Raw genomic sequence first — 20,892 nt, 5'->3', positions numbered from 1 at the left:
TGCTTTTACCTGGTGAGCCCTATCCCTATGTCTGCAGAACATTTTTGAAAATAATAAGGCTGGAGAGATGGCTCAGTGATTAAGAGCACTGATTCAATTCCCGAAGTCCCCAGTTCAGTTCCCAACAACCACATAGTGACTCACAATCATCTGTAATGCCCTCTTCTGCTCTGTCTGATGACAGTGACAGTGTACTCACATACATTCAATAAATAAATAAAATCTTTGAAAAAATTATAATCTTAAGCAGTGTAGTTTTCTCGTTTGTACCACGGGTCCAGGTGGCCAGTCCTGGTTACTGCAGCTACAGCATCATATGGGACAGTAATGACAACTTTGGCGGTAATAACTGGTGTTGGAGGACAAAAACAGGCCCAGGTTAATTAAGAAATATCTAGAAGGAAAGTCAAAGCATTGAGAGCCTCCATTTTGGAGAACAACCACAAAACAATCATAACCAAGTGTGAGTGTGAGTTCATGTGCTGGATACCTCATGTGCACCCTTAGGGTTGGTGGGACTGGAGTGTGATTCGGACCTTCCCCTTACTGCTGTGAAGGAACCCAAGTCCTCAGAGAGCCCCGCCCGTTCCCTTGTCACTCACTGCTATCTGCTAGATGGGAGCGCTCTGAGCTGATTCTCACTGGCGGCTGGCATTGTCCTAACTATAATCCCAGGCTCTAGATCTCTGCTGACATTACTGGACGAGAGACGAAAAACAGCAATGCAATCACTGCTCCTAAATGAGCTTCGCAAGAAAAGAAATCAGAGCCTACGGAGAAAGAAAAACCTTTCAGATTACGTGTCAGGCACCAGTTTAGGTAACAAAAATACACAATCAATTACAAAATTTAAACAATACACCCTCTGAAAACATCCACATATTAAATGAGTTAGTGACCAGAATAGACAGTTCTTAGAACGAATGGAAGTAGTAACAGGTGTGGTGGTCAGATATTGTAGCACTTAAACAGAGGCAGGAGGTTAGGGGCTATTTCCAGCTGCACAATTTTCATGCCGATGGCTATTATCAGGAAAAGAAGTAAGGAATGCTGGGGAGGCTGTGGAGAGAGTAACCCTTACACTCTGCTGGGAATGTAAACTCGTATATGCAGTACAGAAGTCAGCCCAGAGCCTCCTCAAAACACTAAGGATCTCTGTGAGCCTGAGACCAATGTGGTCTACACAGCAGGTTCCAGGACAGCAAGGGCTAAACAGACTCTGTGTTAAAACAACAACAACCAAACCACTGAACACTGATGTTCCATGTGACCCAGCTATACCACTCTTGAGCACAGACCCTTGGCACACTATTCTCCATAGCTGGGAAGTGGAAGCAGTGAGATCCAACAGATAAATTGATAAATAAAAATCTAGAACATATACACAGTGGAATTTTATTTAGCTATAAAGGAAGATGAACAGAAAGGATGAACAAGAAATCCTTGTGTTTACTGAAATTAGCCAGACACATAAGGTCAAATACTAAATGATTTGTTCATATGTGAATCTAAGTTATTAGACTTGGAGCTGGGGAGATGGTTCAACAATTGAGAATATTTGCTAATCTCACAGAGAACCCAGGATCAGTCCCCAAAAGCCATGGAGTGGCTCACAACCACACAGAACTCCAGTTTCAGAACCTGATGCCCTTTTCCAGGTAAAAACACCAGGCATGCAATGGTGCCTATACATACATGTAGAAAATAAACACATAAAATAAATATTTTAAAAAATATTGCTTTTTTCCTATTTTCTGAGATATTAGTAATTTTCTCTCCAAGTAAGATTATTTTGATGTAAACGTGCTCATGAGCTGAAGTCTAGATTTAGCTGATAGAGGACCTGCACAACTTGTGGGCCATTCCCAACACCACTTAGAACCAGAGGTGACGGTGAATGCCTGTCATCTCAGGGTAAATGCCTGTCATCCCACCATTCTGAAGGCGAAGCAAGAGGATCAGGAGTTAGAGGACATTTCTGACTAAACAGCAAACTTGATGCCAACAGTGGCTGCATGAGACCCTGTGTCAGTGTCCAAAGTGTCCTTTTGCTATAACCTGCAGGATCTGTGTCAACTGGTGTGTGTGTGTGTGTATGTGTGTGTGTGTGTGTATGTGTGTGTGTGTGTATGTGTGTGTGTGTGTGTGTGTTAAAGATTTATTTCCATTTTAAGTATGGATGAGTGCTTTATGGTTGTCACAGAAACCCTGGAACTGGACACAGTTGTCAGCCACTATATGGGTGCTGGAACTCAAACCTATGTGCTTTGGAAGAACAATCAGTGTTCTTAACTGCTGAGCTATTGATCCAGTGCCCCAGCCCCTTCACACACCTTTTTGTTTTTGTTTTCTGGGTAGGATCTCATTCCAGAGGCAAGGTTGGCTCACAGACCTGACAACACAGTCTAGGCTGGTCTTGGTGTTTCTATCCTCATATTGGTCATTCGTTCCTCTGCTCTTTTAAATTCCATTTCATTATTTTAGGTGCTAGGGAAAAAATGCAAAAGCTTATGCATTCCGGACAAGTGCCTGTTGTACTCTTACCAACTTAAACATTTGCTCTCAAATTAAGTACTTCTTCTTGGAGGAAGGTCCATAATACTCAAGAAATAAAATACACAAAGCTCAAAAAGCTCCTGAAATTTACAAGATTCACAAAGACCCTCCCCAGGGTTGTTAAAAGAATAAACAAATATAAGGGAAAAGAGATTCTGACCAGTCAAGGTGCAAGCAATTTGGTTATAAAGCTCCAAGGAAACATTTTTCATAAGTGGTTACATATATGTAGACAAACTACACAAAATAAACTTAAAAAAATAGTATTAGTTTCCCCCCTAATTTAATAAACTATTTTCTGAGATAGTAATACATTTTATCTCCAAGTAAAATTCTTTTGACATAATTGTGTTCAAGAGCTAAAGATTTAGCTTAGTGGACACCATGCAGCCCTTAATTTTAAGGAGTTTCAGTTGTGTTTGGTTCTTTTGTCTTACCCTGCTTACCACAACTGAGAGGTTGGTAAGTCCTGGGCATCTGCAGAGAGGAGACATTTGGTGGTGTAAGCTGCCCACTGAGTCACTCAAGTTCCTGTAAGTAATCCCTTACCCCCACTCATGTAAGTAACCCTGATAAACTCATGATTCAAAAACAAAGTTTGTTTTTTTTTTGTTTGTTTAGGTCAGTGTCAATCAATATCTGGGGTGCAAACACATTTTATCCATGCCTAAGAATTCAGCATGAGGCTATCAACCAGAGGTCACACAGTGCACTGGGATAACCACACTCAATTTGGTCACCAAACTCATTACTACAGATGGAATAATGATTTCCCTTTCAAGTGACATTACTCAAGATCTTGCCAGGGGGCTCAGACACCTACTAGTTGCCACGAGGCTTAACCAATCAGAAAAAGCATCATCAATGCACCCTTCTCTTCCACTAAGGCAGTTCTATGCTTCACACAGAAGCAATCTCATCTCTGCAATAGCCCAAGACTCACCCAACCAGCCTCTCGAGAGTAAACAGGCTGCGACAGAAGGAACAAACACAAGTTAAGCTGCATGATGTCGTCTCTGAGGAAATTAATGGCTAGACATAAAAGCCAAATACCAGGATTATTTGAATTTTTGACCCAAGATGGTTCTCACCACTCACAACAACCTCATTCATTTTTAAAAAAAGATTTATCTATTTTATTTATATGAATACACTGTAGCTGTCAGACACACCAGAAGAGGACATTGGATTCCAGATGGCTGTGAGCCACCATGTGGTTGCTGGGAATTGAACTCAGGACCTCTGGAAGAGCAGCCAGTGCTCTTAACCACTGAGCCATCTCTCCAGTCCCCATCCTCATTCTTCTATAGGCTTGAAAAGCTAAAATGTTAATGGAAAAAAAAATCCATATTCTGGATGTATGCACTAAGACATTCATGCATGGGTATGGTTGGAAAAACAATGAGCAGGCACATGTATGTGATCATATAAAATTTTCTCAAATCTACTCAATAAATTTCTTTAGATTTACTTTATTATTTGTTTCTTTATTTATATTTTTTCAAGGCAGGTTTCTCCGTTTAGCCCTGGCTGTCCTGGAATTTGTTCTGTAGACCAGGCTGGCCTTGAATTTAAGAGATTTGCCTACTTCTGCTTCCTGGATGTTAGGATTAAAGGAGTGTGTCACAACTACCCAGCTAGATTTATTTTATGTTTATGAATGTTTTATCTGCACTTATGTGTATACATCACATGAATGCCTGTGGCTCATATAGATCAGAAGGCATTAGATGAGATCTCTTGGAACTGGAGTTGTAGATGGTTCTGAGCCACCACATAGGTACTGGGAACTCAACCTGGGTCTTCTGCAAAAGCAACAAGTACTCTTAACTACTGAGCCAACTCTCTAACTCTACTTTTCCCCACCCCCGGGAATAGCTAGGTTTATTACTATTTTTTTAAAGATTTACTTATTTATTATATAAGTACACTGCCGCTGTCTTCAGACACACCAGAAGAGGGCATAGATCTCATTACAGATGGTTGTGAGCCACCATGTGGTTGCTGGGATTTGAACTCAGGACCTCTGGAAGAGCTGACAGTAGTCTTAACCACTGAGCCATCTCTCCAGCTTGCTAGGTTTATTATTAATGTACCATCGATAGACATAAGACCCAACAGCTCCCTGGTCCAACAAGGAAGTTGAAAAAACATTAATAGAAAGAGCATATGCTAGGTAAGCCAGGGAGTCAGAAATCCTGTGACATACCGTCCCTGCTTTGGTACCCAGAAGAGAGTGTGAGACTCTTCAAGGCTTCCCAAGCTTCGGGACGTCCAGGGTCATTTTGGGAGGAGTCCTCAGGGTAGCCAGATGGGTATGGAGTAACTTTCCCAATCCTTGTGCCTGAGGTACATTAAACTAATTCCTAGGCCACCATGTGACCCATACCTTCTGACAAATTGAGACTGAAATTCTCAGATTTGTAGGCCTCAGACAACCGCTTGAGCTCCATCTCACACCTCTGACATAGGAACCAAATCCTAATGTCTTCTTTCGCCATTCTGAGTGCATCAGCCAAGGCCTCCAGAATCTCCCTGTTAGGGTTGGGTTGGCCTCGAAGTGCTGTATTAGCTCCAGAACTTCTCAAGGGTGGACCCAGAGTTGCTGTCTGTGGAAGACAGACTCGGACTTGTCTCCATCTCAGTTTCTTCTATCATGGCTGCAGGTCTCTTGAGTTCTCTTTTTCGGTTTTCCAAATCTACTTTTGAAACTTACATTGGAAAGTTTTATTAAAAGCTATTGTGCAGCAAGTTTCTCCAAAGTAAAAACGACTTCTTGGAATGAAGCTCATTTGATAAAGAATGTTTAGAAGAGGTGAAACATTTGATCCTAGTATGGAAGGAAGCCTCAGGAACTAAACAAGTCAAAGTCCTCAGGAAAGCTCTGAAAATGACCAAGTACATTAGACCTCTCCTTCTCCAGCATACACAAACTGTAAGAACTGCTGAAAGCCATTCACAGATAAGAAACCTGGCTACAGGGGCTGGAAGGATGGCTCAGTGACTAAGAGCACTGGGTGTTGTTCTTCTAGCGGTTCCCAAGTTTAATTCCCAGTACCATATGGCAGTTCACAAGTGTCTAGAACTGCAATCCCATGGGATCCGATAACCACTTGTGGTGTGCAGATGTACACGCTGACAAAGCACACATATATATAAAGTATACAAATAAGTACTTCTTAAAAACAAACTAAGCAGTGGTGGTGCACACCTTCAGTCCTAGCACTCAGGAGGATCTCTGAGTTTGAGGGCAGCCTGGTCTACAGTGAGCTCCAGGACAGCCAGGGCTGCATGGAGAAACCGTCTCGGACTGGGACGAGAGGAGTACAGACCAGCTGAGGTGCCCGGAAGAGGTTCAGAGCAACAGAGAGGACACTCTCAAACCAGCTACCTGCCTGCAGGCTGTGGACTACACTCTAGGTTTCCAGCTTCCAGGAACTGTCTCCTGTGCTGGAGCAGGCTGGCGATGTAGCTGTCCTGTCATCATTCCTGTAGGTAACCGTTGGTTCACCTGGACACATGCTAGCATCCTTCCTTAGGTATGTCATCAGTTCCCTATCTGCAGTGAGAAGATGTTTGCTCACTTCCCCCCAGGAACAGTGTCACACAACAGTAGCTCATGACAAAAATGGAGTCAACAGTACCTTGACTATTGGGGTCTCTGTGGTTCTTTGAGTGAAATGTCCCCCATGGTCATAAGCACCTGAATACTTAATGCCATGCTAGAGTTAATATACTGATGGGGCTCCAAGGTTTCAACGCCTCGCATCATTCCTGTCGCTTGCTGCCATGTCTTCCTGCCATGATGGACTCACCCCTCTACAACAAACACGTGCCCTGGTCATGGTGTTCCATCGCATCAATAGGAAAGTAGTTAATACAGCCTCTCAGGCTGTGTAAGCATGTGACGGTACAGAACTTGGCACTGATCACTCATAGTTTGTTAGCAAGTAATAAGGATGTAACTATTACTTAAGCCTAAATTAAAAATATTCATTGTGTCAGCAGTGGTGGCGCACACACCTTTAATCTCAACGTGGGAGGCAGAGCCAGGCAGTTGGTCGTGAGTTTAAGGACAGCCTGGTCTATAGAGCAAGTTCTGGGACAGCCAGGACTACATGGGGGGGGGGGGGGAGTTCTTTGCAGGAGCCAGAAAATGTTTCTGTTGATAAAAGCACTTGAGTTTAAATCCCTAACATCCACTTAAAATACCATGCATGGCTGTAAATGCCTGTATCCTAGCATGTGAGCATGAGGGTAGAGTCAGAGGATCTTCAGAGCCTGATGGCCAACCAGCCTAGTCAAAAGGTCAAGATTCCCAGTTTAGGCAGCAATAAGAGGAAGACTCCTAATACTCTGGCTACATGAATGCCCATGGGCATATGCATACACACACACACACACACACACACACACACACACACACACACACACACAGAGCAAAATGGCTCAGCAGATAAACAGTGCAAGTCTAATGACCTGTTTTCAACTCTCAGAACCTATGTAAATGTAGAAGTAGAAAACCGTCTACAACAGTCTCTCAGTGGCATGCCCGTGGGCATATACCCAACCACATCTACACACAACAACCATGATAAAGGGTAAGTTTATGGTATCTTCTTAAAATTAAGATTATATTCTTTACAAAAGAAATATACATATATACACATGTTTGTCACTGTGTGGATATATACACATGAATACAAATGCCTGCAGAGACCAGAGGTATCAGATCCCTGGGAGCTGGAGTTATAGATGGTTGTGAGCCACCAGGCACAGGTGCTGGGAACTGAACTCTGGTCCTCAGTAAGAGCAACAAGTGTTTTTAACTGCTGAGTCTTCTTTGCAGCCCAAGTTTGTAACATTTTAAAGTTTAACTTAAAAATCGCCTGAAGGACTGACTTCTGTCTGAGGTTTATCTGAGGGAGTACAGATCCCGACTGTGGACAGCAACATCTGGTGGGTTGAATAAAGAGTGTATAGAGGACCAGCATGCTCTGCTTCTTATGGACACAATGTGACCAGCTGCCCCATTCCTGCCGCCTTGCCGTCATCAAAACAGATGGCTCCTCCTCAAACTGTGAGCAACAACACACCATTCCTTAAATTGCTCATTGGGTATTTTGTCCCAATAATAAATGATACAATGTTGCAAACCTGATAGCCAAAAGGTTAGATTCTTAACCTCGCCTGTTGTTCCAGCCTCGGTTTCTTTAGTGTGTAAGCCAGAGGTCTACTTCAGGTACCCTCCCTTAGGAGATGACCAACTTGTTTGTTGACACAGGATCTCCCAGTGGCCTGTAACTTGCTTAACAGGCTGGACTAACTGGCCAACAAGCCCCAAGGATCTGCTTGTCTCTACCTCCTGAGCACCAAGATTACAAATGCATGTCTGGCTTTTAATGTGTCCAGGGATCCAACTCAGACCCTTGTTCTTACAGGATAAGCTACCTTCCCAGCCAGGGTCTCACTCTGTAGCTCTGGCTGGCTCCTTCGGTCTTTGCCTTCTGAATGCTGGGATTAAAGGTGTGTGCCTTCACACCAAGTCACTTGACATGAGTTCCTTGATAGCAGTTGAAGACTTCTTTGGCTGCCTGTGTCAGTGACTGTTTTAATTCTATAAGGAAATATGTGATGTAAATAACTTATAAAGGGAAAAGCTAACTCATGATCTAAAGGTTCTAGCCCAAGATGTGAAAATGTGACAACTGTACTGCTATGGGCCTCTGAGCAAGGCCACCAGGTGGCAATGGAAAAGAAAGTACTCAAAAGATTAAGACCCTTACACTGTGACCATGAATCAGGGAGACTAGCAATGTACCACAGTCCCTTTAGGACATGTCATCAGTGACTTACAGGCCTTGTAAACCTTTAACACATGGACCTTAGAGTGCTATGTGATCAATCCATAACATTGCTGAAATTCTGCAATCATTCCTTCATATCCTGTGTGGATACCACTTCCCCAAACCCTGCTCCATCTCTACCCAGCTATTTTTACAACCTAGATTAAACCATTAACACAAGACTTTACCACCTTTGCTTTGAGTCTTTTTTCTGTGTTACCTCAGCCCCATTCATGTTTCTACCGTAGCCCTACACCCCAGTTAAAGACTGAAGCCTCAGGTCTTCACCCTGTCTTTTGTGTTAATTGAACCCCATATGGCTGTTGGACATTCTAGGTACCCCTAAGTCTGTCAGTGCTCCTAAGCTTGTCTCCATGTCTTGTTTCTTCTGAGGGAGTACTCCTCACAAAGGAAACAAAAGACAAACCAGGACAGGGAGAAACTGTGGAGAGAAGTCAGAGATTCCTCTCTATATGCTAATAGCAAACATAAAAATCATAAACTGAATTTTAGCATTTAGTGTGTAATGGAACACAACTCTGTTCTGAGTCTTGGATGCTCAGGAAACCATAAGCTCCTCTAGTGCATGTGTCACAATGGGTGTCCTTATTACCCAACTGCCACAGCTTGGGTTCCATCTTTTAAAAATATGTACTGTATGTGTGCCTGTGATGTACATGTGTGGGAACATGTGCCACAGCCAGCAGACGAGGACAGCGGACAACCCTCAGGCGCTGGTTCTCTCCTTATATGGAGTCTAGTTATCAAACTCAGGTTGCCAGGTTTGTGTTGCCTTTTTCCGATGGGCCATCTTGCTGGCCCAGGGCTCAACCTTGACTGCCTGGGCTGGACAAACCAGTGACATGGTTTCACCACTGCAGTACTGGTCACGTGTTTCAGTGCTGTAAAAACTTTCTACGTGCTGCCTAGTTACGTCCAACCCTTTCACTACTCCCTGGCAAACACTGATTTACTATCCCTAGTTGTCTTCGTTTTTTTAAGGGAGGGGTCAATATAAGATCTCATGCTTCTCACGGTGGTCTTCACTTGCTGTGCAACCCAGAATGATTCTTACGTCCTGGTCCTCCTGCCTCTACGTTCCAGTTGTTAGGATAACAGATGTGTATTGGCTATCTCTATAGCTTTGCCTTAAGAATGACATAGGAGCTGGAGAGATGGCTCAGTGGTTACTCCACCTGCCAAAGGGCCAAGGTTAGGTTCCCAGCACCCACAAGGTGGCTAACAACCATTTGATGCTCCAGTTCCAGAGAACCCAATGCTCTCTTCTAGCTTCTGAGGAAGCATGAATGTGCTACATACATATACGTGCAATTAAAACACCCATACACATAAAATAAGATCTTTAGTCAGGAGGTAGAGGTGAGCACCTTTAGTCCCAGCACTTGGGAGGCAGAAGTAGGTGGATCTCTGAGTTCAAGAACACTGGTCTATAGACTGAATTTCTGGACAGCAAGGGTTATGCAGAGAAACCCTGTCTTGAAAAACCAAAACCAAATAAACAAAAAAGTTAAATAAGATCTACTAGATATGATATCTGCAAATATACTTAGTCTCTGGATCTTTTGCAGTTTATTTTAATGAGGTCTCAACTGTCACTCAGGCTTTATGGGCTGGCTTTGGTGCTATACCTGAATATTCAGAATACCTTTGGTCCTGTTACCATTTGGAGGCTTTAGAGTTTTGTGCTTTGCTTTTGGCTCTAGAATCATTTTGCTTTGGACTAAATTTTATCCTTCCCTGTAATTTGTAAGGTAAAATCCTAACTCTCAATAGCATTTAGAACTGTGCCTTCGGGCAGGAACGAGGGTCAGATGGAAACATGACAGGAGCTGGTTCTCACAAGGGAATAAGCACCTTTTAATGAGAGACTCCATTTCCTGCTCTGACCAAGTGAGACTATCCATAACCGAGATCACCAGATTCAATTAACATATCATCCTGATCAGAGACTTTCAGCCTCCAAAGTGGTGATAAATGGTTCTGTTGGTTAAGCAGTTCCTATAATAGCAGCAGAGTATGAACAAAGACTGTTGACTTTTTGTAATCCTTTTAATTGGCATGTAGACATTTAGTATTTGTTGAAGACTGTTGTTTCTCCACTGTGTACCTCTGTTCCCTTCCCGAAGTTCAGTTGATATTCACGAAGTCCTTCATACCTGCATTATCTATGCTGTTCCAACGATTGCCAGATCACTCCATTTATGTTTGACAACACCACACGCCTTGATAATTAAAGCTTTATAGTTCAGTCTTGAGATCAGGTAGTATGAGCTCAGCTTTTTTTACTTTAATAATGAACTATTTGAGGTCTTTGCCATTAAAAAAAAAATACTAAAATGTTTATTGATATTCATCAAGTAACATAAAATGCTAATATTTTTATTTAGAATGTATTGAATTTATAAAGAAATTTGAAATCAGTTAACATCTTGATATTATTCTATCCATAAACTTTACTTACTTCTCTTCTGGTATGTCCTTTTTTTTTTTTTTTTTAAAGATTTATTTTATTATATAGAAGTATATTGTAGCTGTCTTCAGACACACCAGAAGAGGGCATCAGATCTCATTACTCATGGTTGTGAACCACCATGTGGTTTCTGGGAACTGAACTCAAGACTTTTGGAAGAGCAGTCAGTGCTCTTAACTACTGAGCTATCTCTCCAGCCCTTCTGGTATGTTTTTAACAAAGTTTAAAATTTGAATATATTAGGTAAAAACATTTTGAATGTACTAAGAATTTCATCTTCAGAGTGCTTATATAATTTGACATTTTTTTCTTTTTTAACAGATGGAGGGCTGGGCATAATGGTGCACACCTTTAATCTTAGCAGGTGGGAGGCAGAAAAGGTCTCTTAATTTGAGGTTAGCCTGATCTACATAGTGAGTTCCAGGACAGCAATCACTAAGTAGTGAGACTCTGTCTCAAAACAAAACAAAAACAGATACAAAAAAAAAAAAAAAAAATGGAGGCATGCTTGTAAGAATTAGTTCTCTCCTTCTCCCCGAGTCCAGAGGATGGTCCTCATGTCCTCAGGACTGACTGCCTGTTGAACCATCTCTCCTGCCTTTAGGTTGTTTTAGAACACTTTTGATTACAGCATCCAGGGGGTATTAGTTCTAGGCCAGGAAGGGCGATTTCAGTAAGACTGTCTCAACTCTGCCTCCAAACTCCAAACAGGAAACGACTTGTTCATTTCAGGTGCAAGGAAAGCAGCCAATACGGACACTGTACATGCAACTTTGCACTTCCCAGTTACATGATCCTCTTGTTCAGATTGTCTGTAATCACACTGCATGGAAACAAAGTCTGATTCCTCAGGACTTCTCAGAGTTGGAATAGTGGCAGGTGACAACTTGCCTCATTCCTGACCTTAGGCAGCTTCCAATTTCTCATCTTCAGTTATTAGCCACAGGGCTTTTAAAGATCTTTACAAGTTGAGGTAATTCCCTTTCTTCTTTTTAAGATTTATTTATTTATGTGAGGACACTATAGCTATCTTCAGACACACCAGAAAAAACATCAGATCCCATTACAGATGGTTGTGAGCCACCATGTGGTTGCTGGGAATTGAACTCAGAACCTCTGGAAGAACAGTCAGTGCTCTTAACCACTGAGCCATCTCGCCAGTGCCTTGCTCGTTCAATTTTTAATATTTGTAATTTCTACCTTCTTTTTTTATTTTTTTAAAGATTTATTTATTTATTTGGTGTATTGAGTACATTGTCACTGGCTTCAGACACACCAGGAGAGGGCATCAGACTTCATCACAGATGGTGGTGAGCCACCATGTGGTTGCTGGAAATTGAACTCAGAACCTCTGGAAGAGCAGTCTGTGCTCTTAACTGTTAAGCCATCTCTCCAGCCCTACCTTCTTTTTTAAAAGTTGGTTACACTAGGTTTTATCAACTTGATAATTATGTCACATAACCAACTTTAGTTTCATTGATTTTTTTTCTACCAATATCCTATTTTAAATATCAATGATCTTTTCTTCCTAGTTTTGTTAATAATTTATACTTCTAAGTTTCTTAAAGTAAATTAGAGTATTACTTTGAAATATTTGTAAATGTACTTACTGACCCCTACAACCTCAATCACCAGCACCCCACCTCTCCCTCCATTCAGACTGAATTTCTAGGTAGCTATACAGCAGAGTGGGGCTTTCTTTTTGTTTGTTTGTTTGTTTGTTTTTGTGTTTGAAGACAGAGTTTCTCTGTGTAGTCCTGGCTGTCCTGAACTCACTCTGTAGATTAGGCTGGCCTCACACTCAAAGATACACCTCCCCTGCTTCTCAACTGCTGAAATTAAAGGTGTGGACCACCACCATACTGATAGAGAGATTTTAAAGTTCTAATTCATTAACAGCTAACATCTAGGCTGAAAATATTCACTCTGCCTACCATGGCAAGCCTTATAGGTACTTAAGAATTGGGAGTAATTTCAATGATACATTATTTTCCTTTTAGGAAGGTGAGTTTGATACCCACAGTATTTCTTCTTTGTACTTCAAAATAAGCTGGAATTTCTACATAAACTCTTTTAATGCCTGTTCCTTATAATGCTTTTCCCTGGGCCTTACCAGATAAGAGCCAGAGATGTCAGCCCAGACTGGCAGTTAGCAACTGATGATGCTGTCCAGGAAATACAGAGAGATCGCCGGTTTCTACCTCTTCCTGCTGCCTTCGCTGTTCTAAGACCTTGAGAGGATGCATCTCCTCACTGCTTATAAGAAAATGTCCGTAGTTTGTGGTACTCACCAAAGAGCAGGTCACTAACAGCTAAGGAATCAAAGTCTGGGTGGTCACAGATCAGAGATGCTCTTCTTCAGAGTGTTGGCTGCCTTTTGAGGTTCCCAACCCAAGCCTTGAGATCCCATCTTTTCCAATAAGAAAGATCCCTGGTCTATGTTTATGGGTAGATGAAGCTGCTAGAGTCTTGGTTCTAGATAGCCACACGACCTAATACAAAGTTTGCAAGACTATTCCTTGCTTCAAAATGTTAATTCTAAGGTTTTTCTTTTCTTTTCTTTTCTTTTTAAGGAGGCTGGTCATACCTGAAGAAGTAACATTCCAAGTAAAACCTTAACAACATAGTCACCTTTCCTAATTGCATCCTGTTTTAGAACAAGCAGCTTAATGCAAAACAGAAAAGAGCTTTAAATCTGAGGAAGAGCCACTCAGAACATGAGGAAACATATCCCAGGAAGGAGATCAGCAGGTCCTTTCCTGTTACTCAAGGGATCACATGGTCACACGCAGAAGGGAAAGGCTGAATGAAGCAAGTGGCAAGATCAAGTCTTACAGCAATCAGGGCTCAAAACAAGGAGTGAAGCTCAAGTTAACATGGTCCCTAGAAAGGGCATCCGATCAGTCAACTAAGCTGGATTAGTGAACAGAAGGCTTGGCACAACAACCAAGGAACAAAACCATACCCACACCAGCTAATTAAGCCATTACAGAGCTAAAGCTATCTGTGAACACACATGTCTGCTATCCCAAAACACTGAGAAAGGGCTCCAGCCTAGCCAGTGCTAAACCCCACTGGCCAGGTCTTCTCCAGAGTGCACAGAAAAACAAACCTATGTATGAGAACCACGAGATCTTCCTGACATATGCCTGTCTGTGTATTAAACTGTTGGTTCCACTCCCGCCTCAAGTCTACTTAGTTCTACTTCAGCTTGTTAAAGCCACACAATATCCTCTTCATAATATATATATATATGCATTTACTACATACATTTCTACTGAAGGTGGTTTCCCATGCATCCCACAAATATTGCTAAGTCCAAGTTGAACTTAGTGTCAAGTACTTTAAAAATGTCCGAATTTTGCTGTATATTGTGGTGCCCACCTGAAAGTCCAGCACAAAATCAGGAACTATGAGAGAGGCTAACCTGGGCTATATCAGGGTATGTCTCAGAAAGAATACTTTCTTGACTGTCAGTTTCCTGTTGACAGGTAAGCAGATGTTCTTGGAAGGAACTATGCGAGCAGGTCTCAGTAACATGCTCAGGGCTGGGGAGGGGAGAGGGCCACAGCACAGGCAGATCTCACTTCCTGTGAACTTGAGTTACAGACAGGTGCACAAACTGGTTAGAGGGTGCTAGAATTCTCCTTCCTCAAGCCAGTTAGGCACTTGGAAATTTACTTATTTGAAGAGTGGCCATGTTGTCAGTCTAGCATACTTCAAAATAGTTTTCTTTCCTTTGCTTGTGTTCTTTACTGTAAAGTCCTGGTTAAGCTCCTGAAGGTATAGCTCAGAAAAAAGTTCCCTCTTCTCAGTGTCTTCTTAGATTCTGGTTTTGTTTTGGTTGGTTGGTTTATTTTTTTGTTTTCTTTTGTTCCCTTAAATGTCTGTATTTATTGTTTTAGTGTATAGTGTTCTGTGAAAGAGTTGGTTCTTTCATTCTACCATCGAAGTTGTGGGTTCCAGTGACTGATTTCAGCTTAGTGGCAAATGCCTTTACTCACTGGGGACACTCACTGGCCTACCTTTGAGGTTTTCAACTCAGACTAGTCCCCACTGAGTATCCAGAAATTTGTCACTTACAGATAGATATTCCCTACTTTACATCGTTGACTTTGACCTCAGTTCTCTGGGAGCCGTAAAAGCTGTTTCAATGTGCTTAACTTTGAGACAGTGTCTCACATATGCCTGGTTGGCTCTCAAATTCACATGTATATAGCTGAGATTAACCCTGATTTTCTGATCCCCCTAACACTACTTTCCACGGGCCAAAATTACAGGCACACACTATGAGGTCTAGTCTTAGACTATTCTGGGGATCAAACCCAGGGTCTTGTTCATGCTGGGCAAGTCCTGGAACAACTGAGCCATATCCTTGGCTCATTTTTCTCTTTTTATATATAGGTATCTCCAACTGTGTCAATCAACTTCCTGTTACCATGACAATAACCCCTGGGATAATTAACTATTTTATACTCAGGTTGGACATTCTGTGCAGCTACTTGTCCCTGCTTCTTTGATATTGTAGCATCCAGTGCATCATGACAGGGCAGAGAAGGTCTGCTTACCTTTTGGGAACCAGGAAGAAAAAGAAAGAGGAAGAGGTCAGAGTCTCAATATTTCCCTCAATGGCATGCCCGCAGTGACCTTTTACAGACCTCAGGTTCTAAAGTTCCCACTACCTCCCAGTGGCGCTCTAGGCTAGCTTACAACACAAGCCTTGGGGAACATTTCAGAACTCAATTACAGCAATTTACTGTGATTTAATGGAAGAAACTTTCTACTTTTCTGTTTGTTTTGAAACAGAATCATGCCATATAGCCCACGACAACCTGGAATATATGAATAATCCGCCTGCCTCTGCCTTCCATGTGCTGGGAACATACATGTCTATGTATCTCCACACTCTCTGATTTTATGTGCATTAACATTTGCCTGGGTATAATGTCTGTGTTGGAATGTTAGGTGGGGGTGGGGGGACACAAAGTCAAAACAAAACAGAAAACACTAACAGGCTGAACACAGAAATTAGAAGACAGAGTGAATAGAAAATGGGACCCTATTATGTGGTGTGCTATCTGGAAGACAGACACTTTAAAGGTGTGTGTGTGTGTGTGTGTGTGTGTGTAAATATAAACCATCACAGATGGAATTAAATAAATAAAAACAATACTCCATGTGAACAAAACCATCAGGAAGGTTGGAGCTGCTTTGTTAGCATCTCCTACAATGTATCTGCCAAACGAGAACAAGTCAGTACCACAGCATCAAAACAGAGCCAGAAGACTAAATCAAAGGGAAAGACAGCTTCACATCCTTGGATAATCCTAGCAACAACAAAAGAAATCAGGAAAAGCATGTAAAACCTGAGTCACACCATCAGCCTCATCAACTTAGACAATGTACAATCCTATGACTACAGAACACCCATCTTTTTTGACGTAGATATTGTTATGGTTAGAAAGAGAAATGTCTCCCACAGGCTGACATATTTGAATACTAGGTCTCTACCTGGTGGTACCCTTGGGAAATTTGGGAAAGATTACTGTGATGGTTTGCATATGCTTGGCCCAGGGAGTGGCACTGTTGGGAGGTGTGGCCTTGTTGGAGTGGTTGTGCCACTGTTGGCATGGGCTTTAAGACCTTAATCCTAGTTGCCTAGAAGTCAGTATTCTGTTAGCAGCCTTCAGATGAAGATGTTGAACTCTCAGCTCCTCCTGCACCATGCCTGCCTGGATGCTGCCATGCTCATGCCTTAATGATAATGGACTGAACCTCTGAACCTGTAAGCCAGCCCCAATTAAATGTTGTCCTTGAAAGAGTTGCCTTGGTTATGGTGTCTGTTCACAGCAGTAAAACTCGAAGACAGTTATAGAACCCTTAGGAGATGGTACCCGGATGAAGGACTTCCTGTCCTTTGCAGATGACATGTGACCAATCTGCCCTGATTGACAGGGGGCCTCACACTCCTACTGCTGAGTTCCCCTCAATCATGGGTCCTATCCCTCTGCAACACCAAGCCCGAATAAAGGAATCCTTCTCTTTCCTAAGCTGTTTTCTTTCAGGGTATTCAATCATAGCAACAAAAGTTATTAAAACAGACATAGTATGATTTCTTAGAGAGACCTGGAAGTCATAAGACATCTAGAAAATGTAAGAATAAAACTATACAGATGTTGCTTGACCACGGTGGAATTATATAATAAAAACAATACGATAATTAGAAAAACAACTGCTTAGAAATTCACACATGTCCAATTATTGATTGGGCCAAAAGATTATATTTAAAAATAAAAGGCCAGATGGTGGTGGGAATAGTGTATGCTTTTAGCTCCAACATTTGAGAGGAATATGTAGGATCTCTGTGAGTTTGAGGCTAACCTGGTCTACAGAGCTAGTTCTAGGACAGCCATGGCTACACAAAAAAACTCTGTCCTGAAACAAAAAAAAAAAAAAAAAAAAAAAAAGGGGGCTGGAGAGATGGCTCAATAGTTAAGAGCACTGACTGCTCTTCCAGAGGTCCTGAGTTCAATTCCCAGAAACCACATGGTAGCTCACAACCATCTGTAATGGGATCTGATGCCCTCTTGTCTGAAGACAGCAACAGTGTACTCATATACATAAAATATAATAAATAATTCTTTTTTAAAAAAAGAAATAAAAAAAACAAAACAAAAAGTAGTCCCAGCTACTGAGTGTTTATAAAGCATATGGAAAACTCATGAAATACACACTAGAGTGGACCTAATAATACCGGCTTCTCAGGAGGATAAGACTTCAAACTCAAAGCCATCCTAGAATAAAACATGATTTTAAAGCCACCATGAGCAACTAAGACCCCACCTTAAAATAAAGTAAGACATAAAAAGGGCTCCCGATATAGCTCATTGGTAGGGTACTTGCCTAGCATGCATGAATTCAATACACAGCACCACAATTAAAAAGAAAAAAAAAGCAGGCCAGAGAGATGGATCAGCAGTAGGTCAGAGCACACATGCTCTGCTAGAGGACCTGGGTGTCACTGGGCAGCTCACAGTGCCTGTAATACCAGGAGATCTGATGCCTCTGACCTCTGCTGTTACCTGTGTACAGTACCCATACCAAAAGAGATGTTTGTAAAAATGTGAAATGTACTTCCATAAAGCCTTGGTATAAACACCTTTATGAAAATGAAACTATAGATCAACGATCTCAGCTCCCAATTTCAGAAAAGCTCCATACAGCCAATTTCAACTGTGTAAACAAACAAACAAAAATGGAGGTGTATACCATTCAAAAGAGCTTTTCTGAGTAAGCGCCTCAGAAACAATGAAGCATTCATTCATTTACAGTAAAAGGGCCAACGACTAATAAAGAGTAAACACTCGATGTACTTAATTCAGAAAATTACGGCAAATGGGAGACCATGACCGATGAAGCCCAAGGCACTCTGGCAGTGAGGAACAGGACACGGAACAGGACAGACAGGGACAATGAGAGCAGAACACTGAGTGAGCCTCGGGAAAGCAGAATCCATCAAGTAAAACATAGGAAGACCACGTGTGGTTGCACATGCCTATAATCCTAGCACTTGAGAGGCAGAAGGATCAGGAATCTAAGGCCATCCTCATCTATGTGGCAACTTCAGGGCCAGCCCTAGCTACAGGAGCAGGCTGAGGGGAGGGGAGGAAGAGACAGACATGAAAGAACACAAATGAGCCAAACATTGTGGTATGAACCTATAGTCCCAGCTACTGCAAAGACCGAGGTCCCGGGAGGGATGGCTTGATCCTAGGTGTTAAGAGATATGCTTGAGCCATACAAGAACACCTAGTCTCAAGAAGGAGAGAGAGAACGGGAGAAACTGAGGGTTGAAGAAGAGCTGAAGGAGAGAGAGGGATGATACAGACCACAATGAAGTTGGTGTGTAGAGAAAAAAGTGTATCCTATAGAAAAAGCTCATGAAGGTATAAAAGAACAAAACACATTATAACCAGAAACCACAATGCTTGTTTTTGTTTTTTTTGTTCTTTTAAGGCAAAGCAAACAAACCTTATAAGGCAAAGGAAAACCTTATGAGCAAGTGCATCTGGCAGCTATTCCCCCATCCTCCCCCGGCCCCAACTGTAGACCACTACCATCCCTGCCTTCACCTCCAGCCTTCACTTCCAGCCATGGAAGGCAGGGCTGGTAGGCCACTCCTGAGCATCTAGCTTCTGCTCACCTGTCCGGCAACTTCTCGAGACTTCTGGTTCTTCAGCCCCGAGAAGATCCAAGACCCACAGTTCCTCCTCTTGCTCCAGCTGGGAGATCAGCTCTGGCTTAGGGCCTGGGAATCCTGTTAAGGGTGAGGATCCTGGGTGAGTTGCTTGCAACCTGGGGGACAGAGCAGAACCCTGTCTGCTGGGTCTTCCTCAGTAAGTAGGGGATTCTGCCTGCATGGGCACACTGGTCGGGGGGGTCCTATGACCTCTGTCATTAGATGGGGAAAGGGATGGCACTGTGAGGTCACTGGCAAACAAGGATAACAGTTGCTAGAACAATATAGACAGGTACCTAGGGACAAGAGCAGGATTTTCCCTCCTGGGGAACCAAAGAGCCAACTCAACCTAAGTGTCCCTCAGACTCCCCACTGTGAGCCAGGACTCCAGGGCAGTTCTCACCCAGTGAGGCCACGTTCCCATAGTTCTCCAACATGACATCCCGGTACAGCGCCCGCTCCTGGGGGCTAAGCTGCTGCCCTTCTGCCCTGGAGAAGTACACAGCCACATCCTGGAAGGTCAGAGGCATCTCACCCTGGAATGACAGTATACCGAGCGTACACCAGGGGTGTGCCTTGTTGATCCCCGCTGGGGTAACACACTGAGACTTGGTGGATCAGGCCTGGCCCAACTGAACAGAGCGCTACTCTTACAAGAGGTTGTAGCCTGCATCCTTATCTTTTCCAACTTCACTGTCCGCTCATTTCACAGCTCTAGAGGAGACAGCCTGTGACAGGGCAGTAGAGAGAAGGAATAACTCACCGGAGTCGGGGAGCAGGACTTGGCAGCCATCTGGACTGTGAACCACCTTGGAATTCGTGATAGGCCTCCCCAACTTACTCTCAGGGAGAGAAAACAGACAAACTCAGCCCCATTCAGCCGGGGCAATGGACAGATGGTCAGAAGAGGACGACGGACCTTGCTTCGGAAGTGGCCTTCTGGAGTGTCCTGAAGCCGCGAGAGCCAGCGTGTGACCGATCTGTCCCGTGCTGCTATCCAAACTGAGAACTGCCCCAAGCACGGCGCAAGTTGGCAGCTCCAGCCATGCACCAGGACACCAAGAGTGGACGCATAGCACCGCCTCAGCCTTAGACGGCTAGGCTGGAAAAGGCTGCGATAGGCCTCACAGGGTTGCCGGTGTGAGTGGCCACGAAACAGGCGGCGAGGGTTAGCTCTGGGCAAGACCTAAAGGTCATCATCCTTTTCATCCATGCCTCCCAAGGCCGCGTCGCCGCCAGCGGCTTGTCCCTCCCACGGCTTGTCCCGCTGCTGGGTGGCCCTTCTGGCTGCGACCGCTGCCTCCTCCACTATCCCTCCTCCCAGGTGTCGCGGCATCATCAGCGCCTTTGGCCAGAAGCTGAGGCAGCCAGTCCGAGACCCCGCCTGCTGGCTGTCCTTGCCCACCTGCGAAGCGACAGGAACGCGGGAGCCTCACCTGAGCCAGGGCCCTCCGGACCAGCACCCACCTACACCCAGGCCGGCCCGCGCTCAGGGGGCAAGCGGACTGCCGACTGGGGGCGGGACAGCCAAGCTGCGCACGCGCGGTTACGGTCGCCGCGCACTTCCGGAGCTCCTTTAGGGTCTCAGAGAACTGGGCCCCTACGCACAGGCTGGGCGGGGCTCGGAGATGCTCGACGCGGCGCCACCGGCACTAGTTGGCGCTTGCCTGGTCTGCACTCTGGGTCAACCAGATAAGATCTCTACTGGGCTGCAAATAAAGCACGAGATAAGTAACTAACACCCTGGCTGGGTGTTTGTG

The 20,892-nt window shown here is 43.6% G+C and overlaps 1 protein-coding gene across 1 annotated transcript; it reads right to left on the bottom strand.

The window, feature by feature from the left end:
• Positions 1–658: 658 nt before the first annotated feature.
• On the bottom strand, positions 659–20,638 carry LOC308438020 (zinc finger protein 251-like). Its single transcript, XM_080939307.1, has 5 exons — positions 20,538–20,638; positions 19,896–20,081; positions 19,536–19,668; positions 19,097–19,210; positions 659–770 (listed from the first exon to the last, which is right to left on the bottom strand). The coding sequence occupies exons 2-5, from the start codon at positions 19,923–19,925 to the stop codon at positions 679–681; spliced, it is 369 nt and encodes a 122-aa protein (XP_080795433.1). The 5' UTR covers positions 19,926–20,081; positions 20,538–20,638; the 3' UTR covers positions 659–678.
• Between the last annotated feature and the right edge of the window lie 254 nt (positions 20,639–20,892).

The sequence above is a fragment of the Micromys minutus genome (genome assembly GCF_963924665.1).
Source record: "Micromys minutus genome assembly, chromosome: 27".
Lineage (NCBI taxonomy): Eukaryota > Metazoa > Chordata > Mammalia > Rodentia > Muridae > Micromys > Micromys minutus.
This window is presented reverse-complemented; position numbering and strand designations above follow the sequence as displayed.

Bases quoted from the DNA above. Each gene is read 5' to 3' on its own strand.
- LOC308438020 (XM_080939307.1), bottom strand. From the start codon at position 19,925: ATGGCTGCCAAGTCCTGCTCCCCGACTCCG. The intron at 19,669-19,895 runs GTGAGTTATTCC...CTGTCATTCCAG, and splicing joins AGTCCTGCTCCCCGACTCCG to GGTGAGATGCCTCTGACCTT. The intron at 19,211-19,535 runs GTGAGAACTGCC...CACCCTTAACAG, and splicing joins TGGGAACGTGGCCTCACTGG to GATTCCCAGGCCCTAAGCCA.